A 19,453-nucleotide genomic window follows, 5' to 3' on the forward strand; every position below is an offset into this window, starting at 1 on the left:
GTTTGTTGACCTTGTTCTGTAGAACCAGTAGAGCAGTAGAAACACGGCAGAGACAGAAATGTGACTTCGGGTGGGAAATGTTTTTGTGCAACGCCAGTTTCCACATTGCTGAATCTCACTAAGCCCATCAGTGTCGGCCTCTCTGGAGCTGGTGTTTTGCACACCTCTGTCAAAGCAGCTTTTCTTTGCCCCACAGCACTCACACACATTCCCAGATTCCTCTACAGCAACTCCTGTTTCTCTGTAAAAAGGTTTTTGTTATGATAATGATGAAAAATGTGAATCAGATTTGTTTGTTTACGTGACCTTATCAATTAGTGTCTGAAACAGAAAAGAAAATTTACAGATAAACAATTTGTCATTGAAAGAATAAATTGTGACTTCCTGTGAGTGCATTCATTCTGAAACATCAACAATCTCAAAATATTTCATTCTACATCTATAATCATCTTGCCTTAAACTTCATCACAGAACAAAGAGATGGAAGAGTCTTGTGTCAGCATTGTTTGTTTGTTCATTCCATTTATATCCCTCCATCCATCCAGCCGTCCCCCACTTCCCACAGCCTAATAGGTGACTCCATGAACGAGCGCCTGGATTCACTCCAGCACGTGTCTTCTCTGAATTACCAACATTGTGATGTCTCTATTGTATCCTTGCCAAGGTGACAGGAGACAAAAGCTGAGATGTGCTTACACCATAAGTGCGTTGTGCTGAAAAAGCTACAGAAAAGCAGACATGAGAAACTTATTGTGTACTCTGTACACAGTGCAGGTTTTATGTGTGAGGATCACGTTCATACTCGTATACAAAGTTTACATTGGCCTAATGGGAGTCGGTGAGAAGTTACAGTTGTGCTGCTCTTGTAGATGAAAAAGCAGCACTCCATGTGCTGTACAGTGTGTGCAAACTCGGATGCAGGCCAACTACAGAAATAGACATGCTAAGTTTAAATGTCTCTAACAAAATAGATCACATAAGCACGAGAGTTTAATTTGACAAACAGTGAAGTTGATGAAAAAAACAGAACAGGGGCTCAAAGTGCATTATGCAAAGTATTGCATTACATTAGCAACAGCTGAAAATGAACCAGTAAAATCACATGTAATCTGTCCATGAGTTAATAGCCTTACTCTGGATCCAAAACAGGCTTTGAAAAGCAGCACAGAGCTGCCACAGTGTGTTCAACTGATAGCACTGCACTATACAAGTGGCTCCAGTGCCTCTTCCCTGATGAACATTAACAGCTATACCATGTTTGCTGTTAGTGTACATTGAGAGAAAACAACAGGCCATCAGCTGCCGGAGTGCTGCTGGGTTCGAACACGTACCTCGCCATGTCTTTCTAGAATTGCCAGTAGGACAGTCGTGCTTTTCGTCAGTGGACTATTTTTGTCCGCAGACGAAAGGCACGACTGTCCTACTGGCAATTCTAGAAAGTCATGGCGAGGTACGTGTTCGAACCCAGCAGCACTCCGGCAGCTGATGGCCTGTTGTTTTCTCTCAATGTACACTAACAGCAAACATGGTATAGCTGTACATGTTTACAACAGGGTTTTTCTTCATGTTTTGTTAACTACTATGAATCCTATTAAATGAGTACTTGGTGTTAGAGAAAATAAGATAAAAACAATTCTCATATGAATCAAATATTCTATAGTAGTTATAATTCAGTACAGTAGATATAAATCTTATATGGAAATTCTTAGAAACTTTCTTTTTGGAGTCAAGGACAGAAACTGTAGCTCTTAATATTTGTATAACATATTTCATCCCTCAAGCAATTAGTCTGTGAAAGCTAAAAGTGCTTGGAGTTAAGTCTAGTTAGATCTAGAGGAGGTCAGGGATTGTTGACTTATCCAGACTCCACCAATTTACCACAACAACAAAAACTTCAGAGTTGACATATGTTATGTGCTATGGAACAAGAGACTATGAATCTCCCAGTCTGTCTTTGAGAAAAAGGAATATATAGAAGAGGCAGTCTGTCACTGGACTGTCACATGATGCAACACATTACACTGGAAGAAAAACAAGCCATTTATTACATTTACTGGAAGAGACATACACTAGACCTGTTCAGGCCAGCCAGTGCAGGTCACACTGTTGACATACTATATGCACTGAGGTCTTGACCACTCTCTGTTGATGTTCGGCACATCTGTACAAGTCCCTATCTGGCCAGTGCATTCACACAGAAGGACAAAGAACAATCTAATCTGGATGTAGCAACATCTTTTAAGCAGGACTGAATACATGACCTATATTTGTTTTGTTAATTTATGTGGTTCAGGTTTATTGTTTGGTTTTATCAAAAAATTACAAAATTCCATCCTTATTGACAAAACAAACTTGTGACAAAATTCATCTGAAAAATTGATAAGACTGATGAAAACAAATACAAAGACTGCTGCTCTTGCTCCTCATCCCAAAGTAGATCAAGTGGCAAAATCCTCTTGGCTTGCCACAACACTGGATGATGGATTGTTTGTCGAGATCCACCAGAATACAGTCTTTAAAGATCCAGTGATTGTGAATCGTTTATGCTTGGATGGTGCCCTTAGCACTGAAGGCCATGTAGTAGACCAGGATACCCATGAGGGCAGCCACCACCTCAGTAGACACCCATGGGCCGTTCCAAGCACCCTGTAGAGAGATTTAAATAAAAAACAGAAAGGAAAAAAAAAAAACTCACCACAGGTTTACAGGAAGAGAAGTAAACAAACAATGACCAATTATACATTCCAGTTTTCCCTGGTTCTAGAAATGCTGAAAGTAACATGGCTGATTGCTCAGATTGGGCCTCATATAACAAAGTACACAATGACTAATCAGAGTCAACTATGACGTTATTCTTAATGGAGCCATCCTACCTTTTTTTGAATAATATAATTAATTACGACTAAGCCATGTTTACCAATATTTGGGTCGCCTGGTTTCCTTGTGTAATAATGCTTGTATAACCTCAACCCTGTAATGCACAATCAAGTTATCAAAAAAAAGTTCAGGACAGCCTGGGCTATCAGTATATGTATGTTGCACGGATGTCACATGAATGTATAAATTGTTATGTTACTGTAAAGACCAAAGAAAAAACTAAACAAAAATTAAATCTAACAGAAATGTATTGAAACTAGGCATGGACCGGTTACCGGTTTCAAGGTATACCGTGGTTTTAAAAAGTCACGGTTTTAAAACCACTAACATTTTCCGTCATACCGTTCCTGTGGTAAGAGCTGTTTTTATGAGTCTTCAAGGACAGAAAGTGCAGTTTAGAAAACCCTCTCTCTGCCAGTGTGCAGTGTGACTCAAAATAAAAAATTTTTTTGCTGAAGATTATCATACCGTCAGAATCTCATACTGGCCCATGCCTAATTGAAACCACGCAGAACAATAATAAACAAGACAAGTTTTGAAATTTGTTCACCCAAGCCTTTGCAATTAGGTGAAACAAAAATAAACACTGTAACTAACACAAATAAAAACTATTTAGATTTTTTTTTTTTACCAGAAAAGTCCATAGGCTTTTATCCAAAAAGTTAGTTATGTCATCTCAAATGTATTTCCTGTCTGCTATGAGAAATCAGGAGGCCAAATTACACTCATTTACACATCCAGGGCTGCCTGAATGACCTGCAGCTCGCACGCACGCACGCACAAAAAAAAAAAAAAAAACGGTTTATCCATGCTCAATGCATCCTGAGTGCACGCCTTACAATACTATTGGATTTCGCAAGAATATACACATTATTTATTACATTTACGCTGTTATATCATTATTTTGGCTTGTTCGTTCCACGCTTAGTATATGTAGCAGCGAAGTAACACATTTCAGGTGCTACCGTATATAATATTAGGCTATAGATCTGACAGGAAAGGAGGATTTACATCAGCAAAGGTGCTGGGTTACATCAGCATAGACCATCATTGCTAGTGCATTTGGAGATCTATAGTCTGGTATACTCCCTCTCCATATTGAAACAGGACGTTGGTCGGGCACCAGTGAGGTTATTTGTGTGATCTCAATGAAATTGAAAATTAAGTTCATTTTGCTTTGTATTGTCCATATTATTATGATTTAAGATTGCAATTATTTAACAAAGTTGAAGTAAAAGAGATGAGGCAGGATATAGATATAGATCTGGTAGTTTGGTTGTTCGAACATAAAACGGTTTTATTTGCAGACTTTTTAGAACAAGCACGGGCTAAAAGGAAGACTGCTTTGTATCGATGATTTTCTGTCTGGACGTGACATTCCTTACTATTTTTATTTTTATTTATTTTTTGTGTCTGTGGTTTTGTTTTGTGTATGAGGTGTTTGGCTCTAGTTGGACAATTTATAGGTTGCACTGTTGTGTTGTGGCTGCTGTGGTATGTTTTATTTGTTCTTTGTTTTGTGCAAAGTGGAGAATGTGTGTGTGTGGACATTGGACTGGAAGCTGTGGAATTAATTACTGTTGTATTGGTGTCATGTAATTCTGTGTGGGATGGACCACTTAGTGGCATGACACGTAAATAAAAATATCAATATCACTATCATCAAGACAGCCTCTGATTGGTCGACACACTTACTCCACTGTATTCTGGGAGTCAAAATGACGACAGACAACAAATCGAGACGCCGGCTACTGTAGAAACATGGCGGTGCAACATGGCAGACTCCGTGGAAGAGGACCCGCTTAGTATGTAGATATAAACGGCTCATTCTAAAGGTAACAAACACAAGTTCAGGTGATTATACACTAATGAAAACATAGTTATTAATATTATATTCCATTTCTGCCAAGAGATTGCCCCAAAACCCTATACATGGATTTCTCGGCAACGTCATCACTGCTTGCGCACGCAACCCGGGGGCAGAAAGAAGACGTGTTTTGTGTAGCTAGTAGTAGTAGCAGCATAGCTTAAGTCAAAATGTCAAGGAGTTGTTGCGTGGTAAATTGTACAAACAGAGCCAGTGATGGGTGCCTGATGTTTAACATACCTAGGGGGAAGCATGGTTTTGGCAAAAACCAGCGGAGGTTATGGCTTCAAGCCATAAGAAGGGCAGATTGGGGTCATATGCATGAGGCTCCCATTGTATCAATCAGAAAAGTTGCAGCTTGTTCAGTTGTTCAGCTAAGTGATATCTACCTGTCAGGGCTGTAGTACTCGAGTCCGGACCGTAGATAGTTAAAGGTCTATACACCCGTCTATACACTAGACTTTTAAGTCTCTTTGAGGAATAATACACTAATTAAAACCTGCAATAACTAATTTTGGCCTATTGGAGGCAGCAGAAAAAAAGCTGTAAACACAGCACTGACATATTGAGACTTTTAGTTTTGTTTTTGGTCTCAATTATATCTGCTAAATGCACCACTATGTTAATCAGCTAGTGACTAACTTTGTCTGTTTGGTACTGGGTAGGTAGCGTATAGTGGGGTTTTAGAGCTGCCTACTGTAATGGAAAATCACATATTTGTCTTTTAAAATATCTTACTATTGACTTGTTTTTTAGCTTTTAGCTGTGTGAACTTTTTACCCGTATTTGATGTATGGACCTAACTTTATAGCCTAACTTTATTCTTCTGTTTATCTGAAGTGCAGAGACTCTAGGCTTTTCTCTACCTCCCATTTCAGTCCCAGATTTGGAGGTCAGAGGTCAGATGGACTGATAGTCAGAAGGGCTGTTCATTTTAACCCCTCCCTCTTTCTGTCAGCTTGTTAGAGGGTTCATAAGAAAGTGATTCTCCAAGACTCTGTTCATTCTCTCAGACTCTCATGATGAACTGAACCTTCTTTGCGCAAAGAATAAATACTTAAAAGACTTTGTTGAATGAAGCCTTATTTCAGATCTCACCTGGGTATTAGAATCTATTAATTCTCTAATTCTACCAGACTACTGATGAGAGCCATTAGACTGGACCAAAAAAAGTAAAGTTGTTGGCTGTAAAAGACTCACCCTGTGGTCAATGTTGACAGAGAAGAGAGGCTGAATGGCATTTACATCTTCATTGTTTCTCTGGGCCTGGAACAAAGAAGATGGACCCATATAATTCAAAATAAACAAGTGTCTTTTAAAAGACAGAACATTGCAAATACAGTGGAACTTATTAAAACGATGCATCAAACACTAACCTTACGCAGGGCACTGTAGGACTCCTCATCAAAGAATTTGACCTGATATGTTCCAGAGCTGGCCTGTTTGTGAGGAAGACTCCAGGACACCTGAGGGAATAAATCACATGTTGGCAAATGATTATTCAATAAGCTCTAGGTTTTAAGAGATTGTTCATCTGAAGAGTGACAATGACCCTTGAGACTATCAGATAATCAAATAGGAAGGACACGCTCTGCACGTTAAATGTGTTTTGTATTAAAGGGTAGGGGGTTCAGGGTGGTCCAGAATAAGAACAGGAGAACTGTGATTCGCAATAAGCCAGCACTAAATGCTCTACTCATTGTGGCTATATGATCAATGTCATTATCATGTGTGATCTAGTATTTACCATAAAACACTACCAAATCAGATATAGTGACAGCAAATGCCTTAATCAGTACATATGAACATGAGGCCATTACCATACCTGGTACTTGCCAACATCCTGGCCTCTAGTCACAGGGAACTGTCTTCCATTGACATCAGCATACAGAGTCACACTCTGGAGAGAACAGAAATGAGCATCAGTGAGTCAATCGCTCGGTAACATCAATACTGTCTGTCTGAAGTGCTAGGAGGTGGACTGTTACCTGTGCTCCGTTGGCACAGGCCAGGCTGAGTTCAACGATGAAGACGGACTCGGAGGAGATGACGGCGTCAGAGGTGGTGTAGGCCGACGGGGTGATTGCTGGGTCTGTGCAGGTCTCTCCTGTCACCACAGAGAGCAGAGTTGAGGTTAGCTAGCTAAACATCCCAGACACCAGTGAATCATCAGCACAGTATTAAGAGTTAACATTTCTCATAGACTCATATTCCACCTAACGTTAAATTAGAAGACAAATGTTAGTGATTTGATGAACTAGCTATTAGCTAAGGTTGGTTAGCATTACAGGCTAATTAACCTAACCCCGGTATATCTCTCCCACCAGTCCCACGCTGACTTACCCGAGCAGGCGACCACCAGCAGAGCGAGGAAAGCAGCTATCCGAATCATTTTGGTATCCGAGGGGTTGTCTCGTGTTGTTTCTGAGGTCTAGCTACTAAACTGCACTGGTCCTTTCACACTAGCTAGCTAACTGAAAGGAAGTCCACCTCAGCTTACTGCTGCTACACCTCTGCGGCTGCGCTGCAGTGACGTGGACTGTTGCGCCGCAAAGCATTCTAGGAAAATTACTCTGTCGACACGTCATCCGAGTCAAAGCAATTTGATTTATCATAATATACATGTCCTTTGTATTTCAATTATTTTTATTTAAAAATATATATTAGTTGTAACACACCTGATTTACCTAAATATATTTTCTTTTGATATATTATGTAAATGATGTGTGGCACATTGTTTTGGCCTGATATTTAACCAGTGGTGGAATAACCAAGAAGACTACTGTACTTAAGGGCAATTTTTAGGTAGAGTGGTGTAAAATGCTCATTATTATTATTTTTTTATCATACATATAGGCCTATACATACACCATCAAATGCATATTATTATTATTATTATAAATGTTTTTAAATATGCATATAGGCATAGGCCTAGGCTACATACACCACCACACAAACATAACAAAACGAGACCAAGGAAAAAAAAAAGGAGGGGGGGGGGTTAACAGCACTGGGATCATGTTTTATCTGGGTATAAAAACCAGGGAATGAAAGTAAGTATCACCTGATGTGGTAGCAGCACAACCTGCTGGTGGCAAACATCACTGTTGTTTTTGGAGGTGCAGACAAAAGCAGCACTGTTTCCTTGTGATGCTTCCTTTGATTTGCTTAAAATGCTTATTATGATTTTACGCGTCAGTAATAATACATCTACATAATAATATAGCCTACTGTACTTTTCCCCCTTTCTCTAACTGGGAATGTTGGTACTGGCAGTCAAAATGTTTTTCAAACTATTAATACCACACAGTACAAGTCCTGCATTCAAATGTTTACTTCAAGTGAAAAGACATTAGCATTATATCAGCACAATCTACTTACATTTACTTAATGTCTTTTCAAGGTGAAGCTTTCAACTCTAATATAATGCTGGATAGTTTAATGAATAATAATGCATCATATTTTAATTGTGATATTTTGTGAGGAGGACAAGCAATCGGCCCGTTCCAAACAGGTACATTGTAAGCCTTCCTCTTACATTTATCCAGTTATTATTTAAAAGTCTAATTGGTGCTATATGATACTACCAACATACTACAAGAAAATCCCACACATACAAATGTGACTTTAACAAAGCCATAGTTAAAATTATACCTATAATATATCCAACCAGTTGGTATCTCTCAAGCAGTACAAAAGCATTCAAACATGTGGGTTTATTTAATTATCTCTCCAATAATTTTGCTATCACAAATATTTGTACAACTTAATTTATTTATTCTGGAAGGTTTCCCTATATGTAAATGTGGAGTGATTGTCACTTTGATGAGTCACTTTCTCTAATCAAAATAGAAAATATGTCCATAAGAAAACAGAAAGCTGTCAAAACTGTCAACCAAGATGATCAACCTCTTTCACAGGGGACACTGTGTCATCATAGTAGCAGAAGCACATGTGCTTTCAATAATATAATAATGGCTGCATTTGAGTTAGATGCTTCAGTTCCAAGTAAGGCCCTGGTATTGTGCATTTGGAGTCATTTTGAAGGGTTACTGATACACTTAAATTAAATAGAGCTGTCATTAATTAGATGTCATAGATACACTTGTGTTTTTCCTGCTATGTAAGTCAAATTGTCTGTTGTTCATAGTCCTATTTGCTTTCTGTTGTTATGATCTATGGTTTGAGTAATGTTTTTAACCGGTTACCATAATAAAGCCATTTCTAAAAAGCCCCCAAGCTCATTTTTTTCATTATTCATAAAAACAGAACTCATAATCAAGAAATATTTTTATTAGTAAATTATTCTATTTCAACTTTTAAAACCTTATAATAACCAATACCTATTAAAATTATACATCTCACATTTCCCAGTACTCATATTTATGACCAAAAAAAAAAAGTCAGAATAGAAAAAAAATACTTATTTGGCTTCCCAGATATACAGACAAAATTATAAAGTGTGAAAGAAGTTACAAATAATTAAATGTATACAAATTCCTTACAGCTACAGTATTCACAGTTTTATCAACTATGTGACTACCTAATTTTGGTAAACATTTGATGAACAATATATGTGTACTTTTATATACATACATGTGCATTTGCTGACTTAAAAAAAAAAAAAAAAAAAAAAAAAAAGAAAGAAATCAGTGAGCAAATTTGCCTTGAAAAGGAAACGGTTGAATATCAACACCTACACAGATGTAGATATAAGTTGCATAACCACATTTAGCTGCACACAAACACATCTGTGCATTTCAAGTAATCCACAGTTTCCAAATTGTACTGCAGGTCTGCAGTCACAGCAGGGTTCTGCTGTACAAAACATGAATAAAAAAGGAGTGGGGAGCCATCCTATGGAAAGAAGCCCAAACCAATCACATTGACCTCAGAGAAGTGATTATGGGTCAGTGATCGCGGTTTTCTAGAAATAGGATGTGCTGAAAGCTAGTGTCAGATGGCATTACCCTCCACCTCCATTTTAATATGTGTATCTCTCTTTTCATGTAATCTACAGGTGCCTCTCAGTCCAGTGGAGCTGCTGCTCTAAAGAGCCCTGCTCCTCTCCCCCTGCGTCCGTCCCGCTTCCCTTTCTTTTGGGGAGCTTGGGCAGAGGGAGAGGAGGCAGTGGAGGAGGGATCCTGCAGTGCTTGCCGCGAGAGAAGTTCCATGAAGACCGAGTCCATCTGGCGACAGACCTCCTGTGAGATGAATAAACAATGGTGAGTAGAGAGGAAAAAGACAAAACTCTGTTCTTTGCTTTCCCTTCTGAGTACATGAGTTTCTACAGTCAAGTCATAACGTATTGTCATTAAATTATAAGTAATTTGATACTGCTTCAGAAAGACATTTTTATAAAAAAAAGGGTTTGTAAATTATAAGCAATCACTAAATTAAAAAAATGATTTACTAATGCTTTAATAAACTACTTTTGATTTGCTAGGTTGTGAAAAAAAAAATTTGGCTGGTGATTTGTCTTTTTAGTTCATCAGGAAAACCTGTCCAAAGGATGGTTCAACCACTTACCCTCTGGAAAAGTGCTGCAGAACATCTGGCAAAAAATCCATTTATAAGGAACTTGTAAAATGACATTTACAACTGCAGACTTGATTGTTGACTGATTGTTGTAAAAACCCTTCAAGACTTAACACTTATTAGTTGCAGATGACTTACTAAGACAAATCATCAATCATCATCTTTATTAATATAAAGCAGTGGTAAATTATTTATGAACTCTTATTAAAGCCGTTATTCATAACTTACAAACCCTTAATAAAAGGGTGCCTTGTCACATAGTGGGTTCAGTCATTTAAATTGAGAAACAAGACATACCTTGTCTAGTTTAACGACAATATCCTCAGAAGATGAGTGTTCCTGCAATCTGTATGCAGAAAAAGAAATTGGAAAACATTAAATATTAATTTCTCACTCAAACATAAAATTCAGTTCTAACGCTGCAGCATCCAGTGATACTCACTCTCTGCGCACATAGCCAGGAGAGTGGCCCCGCTGTGGCCTGCACTGTGGCCCAAGGGGAATCTGGAGCATTAACTTTCCACTTGAAGCGATGCTGCCCCCAAATTGTCCAGCCATCAACCTACTTTGGTCAATTGAGCCGCTGCTGTTGGCTCTAGGACGTTCTGCTTTTCTGTGTGTTGGTGCTGCAGACGATTTGGTGCGGTTGTCAGCTGAGGATCCTGTTTCCATCTCTGCAGAATACCACATTGAATTGAATAAATGAATGTGTCAAAGACACCACCACAGCTTTAGAAAAGTGATAAACTAAGATAGGCACATAACACATACCATCTTTGCTGTGGGTGTACTCTGCTTCTACATCTCCTTCGTCAATGATAGGCTCACTGCGAAGAAGAAATACCCTCAGACAAACATTCTACCGTACATAGTATCCATGATATGGGTATGAACGTCTTTTCTCTTACCCGTCATCCTGTTCCAGCGTCATGCATTTCTCATACACCGGCCCTTGTACTTCGCTCTGGCTGGGGAAGATGCTTTCGTGCTGGAGGATGATGCTGTTCACCAGGGCGTTGATCTGAGGCTGCAGGGTGACAACATCATCATCGTGAGCCCCTCTTACCAGGCTGGGGCCAAAACACACAGCCAAGTTGTAAGGCTGCATCATGTTCTCATCGCTGTACTGAGACACACTAGAGGCAGGGAGCAGAGACACAAAATTATTATTTTTTTAAAGATTATTTTTTGGGCATTTTAGGTCTTTAATTGACAGGACAGCTGAAGCCATGAAAGGGGAGAGAGAGGTGAGAATGACATGCAGCAAAGGGGCACAGGTCGGAGTCGAACCCGGGCCTGCTGCGTTGAGGAGTAAATCTCTATATATGGGCGCCCGCTCTACCAACTGAGCTATCTGAGCACCCGAAGGTTGAAATTTTAAAGTTGAGAGGCACATAGTGGAAGCTAAACTAGCTACTATTTCCTGATGCAGATGATTTAGCCGTCCTCTTACATTTATCCAGTTACAAACATAATATCAGAACCTACCTCAATCCATCTCCTACATAAACTTTCCCTTAAAATGTTTTGGTACCACATTGATTGGAACTATTTTCAATCAGTCTTCATTTAGTTTGGTTTGCTTTTGTTTTTTTGCAATACTCACTGGTGAAGGAATGCAAAGAGGTATCTCATGACGATGATGGCGGGCTCAGGGTAGGAAGATATGACCATTTTGAACTGAGCTGCTCTCTCTGCCTCGTTCTTTATTTCTGACAAAAAAGGTGATGAAAGAAAGATAAGCTCCTTCCGTATGCAGTCAGCCACACTCATTTGACATTTCAACACATGCACCCATACACTCACGGGCATACTCCAAGAGTTGGCTGGTGCTGTCAATGGGGAAGAGAGGTTTCTCCAGACATCTGAAGTAGAGCTTCAGCACTCCAGCAACAGAGTCCAGGTTATAGCTCCGCTCAGCCAGGGGGTCCTCTCCTGCAGGAGAAGCCCACAGCACACTGCCCCACATTATTATTGCTCCACAGTGAGAGGAGCTACTCCATAAAAAGGAGACATACGGGTCATGCTAACACACGCACACAAACACACAGGCCTACCTCGCTCAAATGCATCCCTCAGGTTGTTGACCTCCATCTGAGAGCCCGGCACTCTAAATATCCCTTCATGGTGGAGACCTGATGGACAGCCAGATTATCACAATTCAGTGCTCTAAAGTAGCTTTTAGATCCATTGCAAAAATATATTTAAAGTCATTATGTGTAAATGTTTATGCCATTAAAGCATCTTTAAAATTAAGTTTTTGTTTGTAGAAAAATGTAACAATCACGGTAAAAAAAGTACAGTCTGTGTGGTGGTTTCAGCCCATTCATATCAGTGTTAACCAGTCAGATCTGTGGCGGGAGGGGATGACATTGCAGTCTGCTACTCAGTGGCTTTCTGATATGATCACTGTGGGTGCTAAAGCTGGGAATTTCCAAATTCTACAGTCTTACTATATATTTTTTGTCTTAAATATATTTTTGCATTAGAGCTGCTGTTTTACCGTTACTTCAGTCTTGAATACTCACCATTGAGGTTGATAAAGCAAATGCAACTTTCCACAACAATTGGAATCTGTTGTCCTGATGCCTGAATGAAAAAAATGTAGTGATGAATTTCATAAACTTCAAGTCTAATACATCACTGATAACAAATGTGCTTGAAAAGGAAAAACAGTTTAAATGTATCAAGAAATGGTGAGATAGTGTAATCATGATAGTAGTTACCTGTATGAAAGACAGCATGTCTCCACTGAAAAGTTTGTGGTTGTGCATCAAATTGGCACTTGAGTGATTCTTCCTGACACGCATCGACTTTCCATTGTGTCTGCAGAGACAGATAACATAATGTGAGACACAGGAAGCTTTATTTTATTACAATTGTATAATATGTACAAAGTGTCTAAAGTATACAACATTGTTCACAATTAAACCAAGAACACAATCACTCTAAAAGGGCTCTTAAAACATTTATAACTGTACCCAGGCTGTCCATTTGATGCTTCTGCTAGGAGGGGAAAAGGCACAAGAAGAAAAAAATAAATAAACCAGTAAGAAGAAATGACGAATACATCAGAATAAATGAAAATGTTATACTTTGCATGCAGGTTAATAAAGTAACAGCAATTTAGTGAAAACGAATACCCCCATAGTGCACCAACTATATTCCAACTGACACTTGGGTCAGCAGTTTGTCTTTTGGCGTTGTTCTGTGTGAAATGCAGAAGTGATACCTTTTTCCACAGCCACTTTCAGCTGGTCATGTTTGACTTGCAGTTTAGATACCAGGGAGCTGGCTACAAGGTGCTCTTTTACTCTCTGTAAAACAAATCAGATGTAATTAAAAGTCATTATCATTCAATGTGGTTCTCAACACGTCTGCATATCCACCAGCTGCAGATCATTAAAACCTCCCTAAACACTGTGCTATTCTGGTTTATTACTTCAAAAACGTACTCACAGTGAAATAGAGGTTTTCTATTTCCTGCATGTTGGCCCTGCGACGGGCCACACTGGGCTTCACTGTCAGGTTTTCACTGCTGCCCTCCTGAGACAAACCACTGCTGGGCTCCAGATCATCATCACCGACACTCTCCAGCAGGGAAGACTGGGCTGCCGACATGCTCTTTCTAGCCTGTGTAACAGCGGCAAGAGAAATAACAACTGAATATTATGCTTTAGCAATACTGCACTCTGTACTGCAAAATATGAGGGTCTGAGGGGAACCGACTGTGATTGCAGTTATGTTGCATTCAAGTGCCTGCCGGAGAGGCTAAAATGTCAATTTGAGCATATGAATAATACATACAAAAATCAAATATGATGGGTCAATCTTGACATGGTCCAGCGCATATCAGGCTTTATCTTAGCAATGTACATCTAATGAGCCAGACTAGAGGTTTAGTGACTGACTCAGACTTGAAAAATTGGGCACATTCTGGCCATTTGCTGACCTGAAAGCATGCTGGCCATATTTTGATTCATTTCTATAGAACCTTTTAAAAGACACAAATTAAGGTGGATAGTTTTGGTTGTTCTTTCCTCATATGTTTAACAGATTGACTTCACATCTTTACTTTTCACACTTTCCATCTACTTCAATAAAATAAAGGTTAAGAAAGCAAGGAAAAAATAAAATAAATTCACAGCCGGGGAAGAACTCTGCCCTGGACTTGGCTGAGTTGATAACACTGGTGGATGTGTTGTGGTGGTTGTGTAATGTACTCTACCTCCTCTGTTTCCTGGGTGACTGCTTTCAGTCTGGTTTGTATCTGTTTGAATCTGGTCTCCAGCTCGCATCTCATCTCACCCTCTGCACTGACCTCGGAAACCTGACACACACACACACACACACACACACACACACACACACACACACACACACACACACACACACACAGAGTTGATGCCAAACAGCTGAATAATAATACACAAAAGACAAACAAAGACACAGACAGACCTGGTCTTCATCATGGGGCTGATAAGGGAAGCGAAGGGGCATACAGAAGGTGTTATAGTGGTCCTGCAGGAGGGTGTCTCTGTCCTGGCTCTGGTCCAGTCCCGACACGGTGCCTTGGAGCTGCTGCAGCCCTGTGCTTAGATTCTGCTGGGCCCGCCACCGACTGGACAGGTAAGTTTGTAGCACCCGGCCCAAAGAGAGGTGATACCCTACATCTGCACACTAAAGGAGACAATCAAATTTCACTCAATATCAAGTATATAATTTGGGTGCTTTGAGATGAAGATTACATCCTTAAACATTTTAAATGATATCTGGTATAATATCACACCATGTTACAATGTTTTTAATGTTTGATGATGGGCATGGTAGTAAAGGCCAACATTTAAAAAAAAACACCGATGATACACTTACATCTATGAGAGTAGAGATGTCTTGGAGGTAGTACTTATTCATGGAGGCATTGGCTGCAGCCAAGTTTAGGAGGTACTCGTTTCGGGCCTTGCTGCACTTCAGGTAGATCTCCTTGACCTTACCTTGTCTCTATAGCACATAAACAATTATCAACAAGTGGGGAAATAAGACATATCGATGTGTATGCACATGATACTACATAAAGGGTATTTACTTTTTCTATCAACTTCTCCAGCTTCTTAGCATTACTCTGCTTCTGCTTTTCCTCTTGTTTCTCTGCCTCCTTTAGCTTGCCCTCTGCACACACATAGTCTGAGTGGTACTGGTAGTATGTCCGCCATGCCTGTACACAGACACAAACCCCAATGCATTCCTTTTGTTTGTTTAGGAAACGGAAAATGTTTTGGGTGGTCGATTTTCTCGCTTACAGTCTGTAGCTCTGTGGTAACCTTGAGTAGTCCATCTTGTAGCTGAGTGCAGATGTCTTTACTCTGGGTGCAATAACAAAATACCACAAAGTGAAATGGCACAACAATGGATGGAACACAATGAGCCACTGAATGTTTTTTAATGTCAAGTGTTCAAGAGAAATACAGGGGTCAGAGTTAGAAAAGGAAAGTGGTAGCAAAGCAGTCAGGTAAATTGCCCTGTACAGACTTGTCCAAAATGCCTAATGAAATACTGTTTGTGTTTGGTGGGTGCCAGTGCTCATATCAGTACCTTCTTGGCAAGGCGCTGTGTGTACTCCAGGCAGTGTGTGAGGGGCTGGATGAGGAAGGTGCTGCTGCACTCACTCAGTCCATTGTGGTCCCTACTTTCTTGGCGGGTCTGGGATAGCAGAGCCAGCCAGACCTGGGTCACCGAATTACTACTCGGCTCCTTCCTGAGCATGTGTAAAGATGGAAAGGAAGACACAGGGGTAAACAATTTGTAAGACACAACCAGGAATTCTTTGCAACAGCGTTCTCAAATGAACTGCTAGTTAAATCAGTTCATTATGTGATAAGGATTGCCTTTACCTCTTGATCCTGGAAGTGAACCTTTCAGCGAGTTTTTCCAGGGAGCGGGCATACTCGCTTTCAATTTCACCCCGCCGCCGCAGGTAGTCCGTCAGATCCTGCAGCTGCTGGCTCTTCTGCTCAAGTTGCAAGTCTAACACCTTCAATTGGTCTACAAGCTGGCAACGGACCTCTGAAAGGGAAAGAAAGAAGGGGCAAGAAAGAATGAATAACAGACAAGGCAAAGAACAACACATACAAGACAATAGGACTCATTCTGAAACCCTGTGGGTGAAAAACGGATTTTACTTCTTTTTTTCTTCACAGAAAGAGCACGTTGTTGAAAATAGAGAGAGAGAGAGAGAGAGAGAGAGAGAGAGAGAGAGAGAGAGAGAGAGAGAGAGAGAGAGAGAGAGAGAGAGAGAGAGAGAGAAAGAGAGAGAGAGAGATGTTAGAATGGTGCTGATACATTGTTTTTTTTTTACCTTTGATTTGTGTGTCGTAGTCCACCATACCAACCCTCTCCTTCCGGAGTTTTACATGGGAAGTCATTGTTGCTCCTACTGGGTGGAATTCTGGATAAAGGAAGTGAATATTTTATTATCTCACGATGTATTATGAAATACCAGCTGCTCTGTTCCTTTTTTTTTTTTTTTACTTCTCTTGCAGAATCATAGTGTACTTAATGTGCATGCAAGCTATTCTGATCTTCTCTGCTGGACAAAGTCTGGTTAAAAAAATAAATAAATAAAATAAAATAAAATAAAATAAAATAAAATAAAATAAAATAAAGGGGCCTATGACCCACTGCTGCACCAAAGCATGCCTCTCTAAACTTTCACACTCAAAACATCCCCTTACCCCTCCCTACCACAGACCATGCTAACTTCCTCCTGCCACAGAAAGAGTGAAAAGAGCATGTTCATCTTACTGTAACACATCTCTTCAAACTGGTCACCCGCTGCAATGCTCTACTACAAAACTAAAAAAACAGTTGGCATGTGTGCTGCCTGCTGCACTGGTCACGCTGCAGAATTGCATGAGGTGCAAAAATAGCTCTTGAAACATCTCAGCTGCCCTAAAAATAGGGTGAACCACAAGGCATACAGCTCTGTGGGGATGTTTGTTCTCGAGACTACAGGTGGTTTTACTAATAATACTCAAGTTATTGATGCAGTCATAGTATATCCTGTATTTTCCAGATGCTTTCCGCCTATTTCTAGTTACCCTAACTGGCTGACTGATAATCTTTACATAAAGTATATTCCAGTTTAGGCTAAGAAATTGGGCAAGTTTATCTGACTGAGACTAGGCCTTAGACAGGATAAACATCACAACTGACAGTTGTCGCTCATCTGAAAAATATTTTTGTTGCCATTTTATCATGTATGACAGAAACTAGTGCATGACAGTCATTTCAACACATGATAATCAGCCGACAGGCCTTCAATGAATTGAGAATGAACAACTTAGTTGCTGTTGTCTGCAATAGATCATTTGTTAGGACAACATTTAGCACACATCAGAAAGGGGAAGGAGACTAGGGTTTTTTCTTGCTCGATCATAACCCTTACACACCTTCTCTTTTTACCCCTTAACTTCCCCTTTTTTCAAAAGCCAAAACATCACTCCTCAGCATTATCTTCAGCTGAAATGTGCACTAGTGTCCACTCCTTTCCACCTGAGACATTTACCAAATGTCCTGCTGAAATCAATCTGAAAGTCCCAAAACTCCTTGTATAAAAAGGAGAGTGTCTCATTTTTCCAGCCTATGTCACAATTTTCCATTAGCCCTTTTCATTCTTTCTCTATGTGATCAGCAGTGAATCACCACCTCCTGTCGTCACAATCTGCTGCAGTACTTTATAAAAAAAAAAATTGTCTTAAGCTCACCGCAACTGGTTCTTCAGTTGCTATACTAGTAATTCTGGGTGTTTCACTTTGGGTTCTCACAAGTACAAACACATAGATGCTGCCTGAGCCACGAGACGTTGATGTCCTGAGGGCTATATCTAGCGATCCTTCATAACAGCACTTACTTCATAGTACAGAAACATGTTTATTAGTCCTAAACTGGCAACCTGTCTTGTCTTGGTGAGACAGGTCAGTAAGATTAATGAATATTAAAAAAAAAAAGTCCTACCTGGTGGGAGCAGTCCTGACTAGTTTTTTCTCCAGACTGAGGCAACTAAATAATGCCAGTTAATAGCACAGTAAGCTCTCAACTGTTTCACCTCCCCCTCACATTGGACACGGATGGATGTGGGTGGAGTGGAACTCATCTCTCTCTCTCTCTCTCTCGCTCTCTCGCTCTCTCGCTCACTCTCTCACACACTCTCTCTCACACACACACAGCTCTCTCTTTCTCAACACTCATTTCACTCACACATTCAGTTTCAGGCATCAGTGTGCAAGTGTGACGAGGAGTAAAGACCTTTTTGAGTCTCTCTTTCATGTTGCCTCTTGAACTCCACAGCAGGATTTCAGTCCAATCAAACACCAGCTGTCTTCACTGATTAGTCCCTCTGCACTGGTTATTCAGAGAAGTGAAATCAGCTGCTACAGTGTTCAGTTGGAAAGGAAACCTCCTGAATACTCTGAGTATATTCTTAGCATAGGACTGGCGGCCACTATAATCCACAATTTGCTTACATACTGTATGACCCCAGTTTTATGATGAGTAATGTATGGCTAGTAACCATGGAAACACCTCATGTCGAGTAAAACAGCAAACAGCTAAAAGTGTATTTGACTCAATAACTTTCACACATGCATGCACTGGTGGCAACATGGGCAACACATGAGAAACTGCTGCTACTATTAAACCATTACTTATTTATCTGATCACTGTGGAAAACAGTTTTGAATAGCATCAGTGTTGTTATCTTCTCACCTCTTGCTAAAAAGTTTGAAACAGCATGAATGTGTGAATGTGAGCTATATGTAATTTGTGACAAACAGCCAAACTTTCTGAAGGGTCAGTGTGCAGTTTGCTGTTATCTGTCATGTTGGCTCCTTCTTCTCACTCCTGTTTCCTTCCTCTAACAGACAGTAGTATGATGATGAGTAATCAGTTTTAAACAATGACTAAACTTACATAGGATGGCCAGTTTGATTGAAGAAAGTTTCGGTCTCACTTTATTTTACAGTACATTAATATGACGTACTACGACATACTTTGTATCAAATTAGACCAAACTAGAAATAATGTGGCCTTAACTAGACAGTAAATGAACAGGTAAACCCTAATTAGACACCATACACCTAAACTATGCTGTAATTAGTTCATTATTAGGACGTA

General features: G+C 39.9%; 2 protein-coding genes across 3 annotated transcripts; both read right to left on the reverse strand.

Moving 5' to 3' along the window:
- Window positions 1-2,021: 2,021 nt before the first annotated feature.
- On the reverse strand, window positions 2,022-7,309 carry ssr4 (signal sequence receptor, delta). Its single transcript, XM_031284047.2, has 6 exons — window positions 7,088-7,309; window positions 6,733-6,851; window positions 6,570-6,644; window positions 6,121-6,210; window positions 5,945-6,010; window positions 2,022-2,646 (listed from the first exon to the last, which is right to left on the reverse strand). Exons 1-6 carry the CDS (start codon window positions 7,134-7,136, stop codon window positions 2,542-2,544), a joined length of 504 nt encoding a protein of 167 aa, XP_031139907.1. The 5' UTR covers window positions 7,137-7,309; the 3' UTR covers window positions 2,022-2,541.
- A 2,363-nt stretch (window positions 7,310-9,672) lies between these two features.
- On the reverse strand, window positions 9,673-18,496 carry LOC116039197 (rho GTPase-activating protein 4-like). Of its 2 annotated transcripts, none has more exons than XM_031284035.2 (22): window positions 18,296-18,496; window positions 16,638-16,727; window positions 16,174-16,345; window positions 15,875-16,037; window positions 15,583-15,645; window positions 15,369-15,497; window positions 15,155-15,283; window positions 14,741-14,962; window positions 14,511-14,612; window positions 13,742-13,915; window positions 13,515-13,599; window positions 13,264-13,288; window positions 13,009-13,108; window positions 12,811-12,871; window positions 12,340-12,417; window positions 12,089-12,217; window positions 11,889-11,994; window positions 11,191-11,418; window positions 11,054-11,109; window positions 10,725-10,956; window positions 10,580-10,628; window positions 9,673-9,948 (listed from the first exon to the last, which is right to left on the reverse strand). In XM_031284035.2, the coding sequence occupies exons 2-22, from the start codon at window positions 16,702-16,704 to the stop codon at window positions 9,772-9,774; spliced, it is 2,547 nt and encodes an 848-aa protein (XP_031139895.1). In that variant the 5' UTR covers window positions 16,705-16,727; window positions 18,296-18,496; the 3' UTR covers window positions 9,673-9,771. The 2 variants fall into 2 exon arrangements, with proteins under 2 accessions (XP_031139895.1, XP_035864477.1); XM_036008584.1 differs by lacking the exon at window positions 18,296-18,496 and adding an exon at window positions 17,084-17,108.
- Window positions 18,497-19,453: the final 957 nt, after the last annotated feature.

This window comes from Sander lucioperca, chromosome 12, assembly GCF_008315115.2.
Source record: "Sander lucioperca isolate FBNREF2018 chromosome 12, SLUC_FBN_1.2, whole genome shotgun sequence".
NCBI lineage: Eukaryota > Metazoa > Chordata > Actinopteri > Perciformes > Percidae > Sander > Sander lucioperca.

Coding starts and splice junctions, on each gene's coding strand:
- LOC116039197 (XM_036008584.1), bottom strand. Junction 16,346..16,637: donor CTACGACACACAAATCAAAG/GTAAAAAAAAAA, acceptor TTTCCCTTTCAG/AGGTCCGTTGCCAGCTTGTA. Junction 10,629..10,724: donor CCTGGCTATGTGCGCAGAGA/GTGAGTATCACT, acceptor TTCTGCATACAG/ATTGCAGGAACACTCATCTT.
- ssr4 (XM_031284047.2), bottom strand. CDS start 7,136: ATGATTCGGATAGCTGCTTTCCTCGCTCTGCTGGTGGTCGCCTGCTCG. Junction 6,211..6,569: donor AGGATGTTGGCAAGTACCAG/GTATGGTAATGG, acceptor TTATTCCCTCAG/GTGTCCTGGAGTCTTCCTCA. Junction 2,647..5,944: donor CTGTCAACATTGACCACAGG/GTGAGTCTTTTA, acceptor ATCTCTCTACAG/GGTGCTTGGAACGGCCCATG.